At 41.9% G+C, this 6,000-nt stretch overlaps 1 protein-coding gene across 8 annotated transcripts in view; it reads left to right on the forward strand.

The window, feature by feature from the left end:
* LOC136445451 (titin-like) overlaps positions 1 to 6,000 on the forward strand; it is a 113,427-nt gene extending 107,427 nt beyond the window's left edge. For 6 of the 8 annotated variants that reach the window (XM_066443491.1, XM_066443489.1, XM_066443488.1 and 3 more), the window contains 2 exons: positions 2,866 to 2,972; positions 3,908 to 6,000. In XM_066443491.1, coding sequence (XP_066299588.1) covers positions 2,866 to 2,972; positions 3,908 to 4,150 — 350 coding nt within the window. In that variant the 3' untranslated portion in view covers positions 4,151 to 6,000. Of the gene's footprint in view, positions 1 to 2,865; positions 3,022 to 3,907 lie in introns of all 8 variants that reach the window. The other 2 variants (XM_066443494.1, XM_066443495.1) reach the window with 2 other exon arrangements.

Genomic DNA, 6,000 nt, shown 5'->3' on the forward strand with positions numbered 1-6,000 from the left:
CACACCACTTTGAAAGTCTCAGTTAACGTTACATCCGTGAAAATGTGATCAGGTTTAAAAAATAATTAGACAAAAAGATTCTTTATTCACAACCAAGATCTATATAAATTCATACAATTAGCCGCATACATGACGATACTTTACATTTGGGACCGCATTGAAAGCAGCGATACCTAGCTGCAGTACCAGTCAGCATTGCCCTGAGGAAGGTGACAGACGGTCACCGAAACGTCGGCAGTTGGTTTTATATAGATCTCGGTTGAGAATAGATAATCTTGTTATTCAGTCTCAGTATGCCAAATGTGATGTAGATATGTTTTAAAGCGTTGTTCTTGGTAGCAATGTTTTAGACAACATTTTGGACGCCCTTTGATAAAAAGTAAATTCCAAAACGTCGTATTTAGCAGCTATTATATATAGTCCGACCAATATCACTGGTGAAATACAGGAAATATACAATTAATTTTCATAGACTTTCGGGAGAGGGAGAATGTAGCACTAAGATGCAATGGCTGAATGAAGTCGTTTCCACTTTATCAATATGCCAAATTTGATATATCTGGACTATTAGGTAACCGGAGGAAATCAATGACATATGTTTATCTAATCCAATTCATGAAAACGCAATATATTATGATTGAGCAGCTTCGTTGCAGTTTGTAGCAATTTTGCCGTATCACGTATGTATTTCTGTATCTCTGTCTGCTTCAGCTCTGCTTCTCATATATTAGCCTTTTTATTCAATGCGTATCAACAAAACTAAAAAACATCCCCAACCCAAAATCCCAAATTCTTTCATTTTAATTTAAACATTCTCCTCTATCTAGAGCAGTCATCACCTTTTCTTTTATCAACCAGTCGTAAAGGCAACGTACCCAGCCGTTTATAACACAGCGTTCAAAGCAAATCCCGGTGATTGTGGATAGACAAAGAATTGAACCTAGCCAAGCTCGTTACGCTTGCTTCAATGGGATATCCCTCTTATTAATGGCACTCTGTAGTACAGATACGTGTCGAGTAAATCGCCCTTACTATGAACGACCTTTTCTTGAAAAGGCGGCGTTTGAAAATGGCCTCATTTGTGAAGATGTGATGGTGGTGATAGCGCCTCTCGCCCTTCTCTGATTTGGTTATCCATACAACCCTGTAATCCGATAATCCTGCTCGAGCCGAGAGTCTGGTGATGGATGGACCGTGACCTTGTCTTGATGTACCTCAAGGATGCGTATTCATGCCTCTTCACCCATCGATCTTAGAATTATACGCGTCTGTGAGATCTTAAAGGACTATTACAAGATAGGCCAGGCTTAGCGTGTATCTACATATTCATACTTGGATTCGGAAGATGTGTTTCGTGACAGCTAAGAGATATAAGATGAAATCTCCATATTCCCATATCGTTATTATGAGACAGGTATTCCACATGTGTCCTATAGTTGCAAAAACGATGCATAAAGACGTAACATCCTTGAATCGTATGACACTAGCATCAAAATTTCTGGAGGCAGATCGTGTGCCTGGAAGTACTCTACAATAAATTTTGAAATAAAAGTAAGACAGGGAAATCTATGGCACGCCACCTTCGCGATGGTAACTTGTTCCGCACTAAAAGTTGCGCGTTTTTTAAAACGTAGAACACAACCCTAGAGGTACTAGAAAAAAATTCAATCAAGAATACCTACAATACCAAATACTAGATGAGAAAGGAATTTCAATTGGCCCCTCCCACAGCTAGGACTCAAGTTTTGTCGCCATCTTGTTCCGTCGGGCTTTTCCCAAACTTCACGGCGGTCGGGCAGTCACCGTCACTGGTCTCTCGACTAATCGACAGCATTAGGTTTTTCATATTCTCCAAGCAGAGGTTTCGGTCAAACCGCCAGTCTTTGAAAAAAATCAATAATTGTTCATTTTGAAAACCCATGCGTGAAACATCAGCAAATACCGCATCCAAGTGCATCAAAATATCTGGTAAGTTTTTGCCTTCCTGCGTTAAACTTTGCAGAAGGTTTTCAAACCCGGCTGGTGGTGTGACAATCCGATGTATTAGTCGAACAATCTTTCCTAGCGACACCCGTTCGTAACCGTTATCTCGCCGCTACACCCGGATATCTCGACCTCCATTTCTCGGGGTCAGAGCCGTCTCCCACCCGCAGTGAGTCCCGTCCCGATGCCGTGATACCTCGCCTGATCTACCAGGTGTACTGACGGGTCATTAATAAAAGGTTTAGCGCGTTGGTATTGTATCAGCTTTGCACAGTGTGAAGTTTTCGTTCAAAGATTTCCTATCAGATCCGAGTTGGGTGTCGCTGTGTGAGGTGGTCAGAATACCACGAGAGCTTTACTTTCTGCCCCTGCTCTTCCCAACATGTACCATCGGCTACATTTCACTGTGGCTGCAAAGAACGATCTCTGATAGAAATTCTGATAGTGTCATTTGAAAGCATCATATTTCATTCGCTACGAGGTTTGAAATGCAGGTTGTCTCATCAACAAAGAATAGAATATGGTGGCATTCGCACCGCTACACTAGAGCTTCGCCTAATACAACCCTGCATAACTGAACGTGAAACCGGGTAGCTCTAAGGTATAACTTTCAACGTTTTCATTTTTATCATCATGACAACATGAATTCGTTGTTGATTCCAAAATAGGCTGTAGTCACTGAAATATGAGACACATGAATGTCAACATTTTAGTCCCCCTTCCCTACCGAATAGTCTTGTCAACCCCCCACCCCAATTTAAAAAAAAAAACGAGTATCGTGGCATCCCCTGATTGGTCAGCCACTGGCCAACCATTCCTTGATTGGCCAGCCGATGACCAATCAGGTGGATGAAGTGTGATTTTGAACCTATTTCCTCCCAGGTGATCTTGAAGTGGAGCCCCCCGGGCAGGAGTGGAACCCTGTTTTCCCGTCGTGCGAGGAAGTGGACGCAACCACCCCGCTCATGGACGGGCATGCCCCCGCCATGGTGAGGGAAAGACCATTATTCATTACAAAAGGATAGCTTCCTTTCAAAGGTGAAAACATAATAATATGTTCTTTAGGTGCCTGCCAGTCTCCCTCCAAGCTTCTTTTTAAACCACCTCTTGATTAAACACTAACTTTATCGAGCCTCTGATACAATATGCATAATATATTCATATTAACATCTTCGTCTACTAAGCATGCCCATAAATTTCTAGTCAGCACGTTTCTCAACCATGAACCATAAGCTTGCAGTATTTTACCATAAAACTCTCTATTAAATGATTTTGCCATAATTCGACAGGCACAATTTCATTTTTCTTTACTTAAGAGGTTTTGCCGAATCACTTTGCCTATGAATGTTTTTTTTATTGTTGAAGATCCGCATGTCTTGCCCGTTAGAGACAAACTTATCACTAAAGAATAAACATAGAGTTAAGATGAATGCCACATCAACCGACACAGAGAATGCATACTAGGGTCTAGACCAATACTAAAGCATTGTAACTTGATACGAGATTCAAATCTCAATCACCAACATAAGTATTAATATCATGCCTGCGCATGTCACCTCAAAAGTTATAACAAACTAAACCAGATTAAATCCTTACAAAAGGCATTGAGATAAATGCATCTTTGCTTTGCTGTTTGGCTTTATCTTCCTCAGATTAGCGCATGCGCAGCTTGCGTAAACGTAGACGTCAAATGACGTGAATACAGGGTTCACAGCATGGCACAAGCACCCTGGGGTCTGTGACCCTCCTTTTGCCAGTGACACGTCAGAAAGAGTAGATGGCCTATGCGTAGTTGGATATCCAAGATCACTTATGTGCTTGCCATGACGTAACGGTAAAAATGTTATTGATATCAAATGGAAAGCTTGGTTTCTGTAAAATTATCAACATCATAAAAAATTGACTTTGTTGTTGTTTTTTCCAGACTGACCCTGATCAGGAATACTGCCCGTCGGAGAGTGACGGTTCCCAGACGTACCAGCACCACCAGCACGAATGGCGCATCCATCCGGACCGGGAAACGTCTTATTCCGGAGGCCACAGCAGAGAGATGGTGGACCTGACGGAATCCGGAAGCACTTCGGACTACGGTGGCAGTGCCCTGAACGGCACGGATTCCGGAAAGGAGAGTGTTCAGAGCTGGGCCGAGACTATCAAAGTGAGATGACGGCCGTATTCCAGTACTTGATGCAGACGACATGGACACAAGGGAAGAGAGTGTACTTGTGACGACTGTTGCCATATTTCGTCCGCTAGGATTGCGCTGATCAGCGAGGTCGCATTGACAATGGGTCGCCTCTCTGGTCAGTTTGATAACGCATCAGATTTCGGCACTTTCCAAGATGCCTTTCGCCAGGTTTTTGAAATGGCTCACGGTCACGCATATGCAATGTTGCCGCAGCAGCACTGGTAAGGAAGATGCCAATCCATATATATTCCGACGGACTCAACGGACGGTACCTAACTGCAAAGAAGTACTCCTGTACTGTGGTGTCGTTGGTGTTACATGGCAGTGATGTCCTCACTTCGAAGTTTTTAAGACGATGAGGACAAACCGGACGGGAGAAAAATGAAACACTGTATATGGTTGGCTGACAGGAAATGTTGAAATCATCGGCAATATCATTGGTAGACCAGCTACAAATCCAGCTAAATTTGCGTTGGTCTGAATAGTTGGGAAGTCGAAGTGTGCATTTGACTGTCAGAAAATCTGAGCATTTCACCTATGTCAGATTAAGAATACTTTTAGAGGACAAAACAGGAAGGAAAAGCAGATACACCGCGAAGAGTGACTATTGATGTGCTGCGAACAACAAAGTTTCTGACCAATGAACTGGCATACTGGCGACACGGTCAGCAGTGAAAACATGAAAAAAAAAACTTTAGGCCAGAGGATCTTCACAAAGTACGTGTGCTAGCAACATGAAATGTATTCTTCTGAAGGTACCATGCGCAGTTCTGGCAATCTCGACGTTCGTACTACCCTTCTTGCTGATGCAATCAATAAATGAGGACAATATCAATGACTTCCATGTCTATGTCAAGGTCACATTTCTGGCCTCTATTTTGATGTACACGACGCTCTTGTACTTAGGGGTGGACCGGTTATCTACGCAGGGATGGGGAACTGTTAAAAGACATACAAGACATCGAAACTATTTCACCGTTGCGACGTTTGTAATTTTGTTATGCTTCAAACACGAAAAAACAAGTTCCTCCTTCAACCCCTTGTTAGAAATCAGTTAGTCTACCACTCACCGGTCCGTATTAATGATGTTTTTTTGGACGCGTTAGAAGCCTAGGATTTCATAATGTAAAGCAACCATCAAACCAGCCCCCTAAAAACGACAATAACACACATTTCATCGCCTGCTAAAAGTGCTTTTAGATAGATGCCTTGACAGACGAACGCTTTTTTCAGGAGGTGTAGTTTACAACCCTTGTCCAACTCCGTTCTGTAACAACCACGACTTAAATCATAAATCACAGCTTGTTGGAAAATAGACTTAGCATTTGTGAAAAAGAGATTCAAAGTTTGGAGATGATATGGGATGTTTGTAACATTTCAACTAGTCTTGATATACCAAGATGAGTCTACAGTTAGCCATAGTTTAGTTTCTGCGAATGCCAAGCGCATGAATCCAATGGAACAATAATACAAGCGCGAAGGCAGATGTTTTTGAGTAAAATGTCGCAGCATGATACTGAATGTAATGTTGAAAAAATTTCTTACAACTTATTACTCTTTATTATCTCTTAAAACATATTACAACAGCGTACCGGCAAAATTTTCTAGCAGTCAAAGAACGTCGGCAAGACATACTGGCGATTTATACCTGATGTTAAGTCCATGCCAATATGTTGTTAATAGTTCATAGACCTGTAGAAAATATATATATTATTTTCCCCAGGTACTGTGTTGTGAAAGATGCCGTTCTTCCGTGTATTACTGACCTAGAATCAATGTTTACTACTGGATATTAAATATATTGCATTTAATATAGGGTCGCTCACTGA

The sequence above is a fragment of the Branchiostoma lanceolatum genome, chromosome 11, assembly GCF_035083965.1.
Source record: "Branchiostoma lanceolatum isolate klBraLanc5 chromosome 11, klBraLanc5.hap2, whole genome shotgun sequence".
NCBI lineage: Eukaryota > Metazoa > Chordata > Leptocardii > Amphioxiformes > Branchiostomatidae > Branchiostoma > Branchiostoma lanceolatum.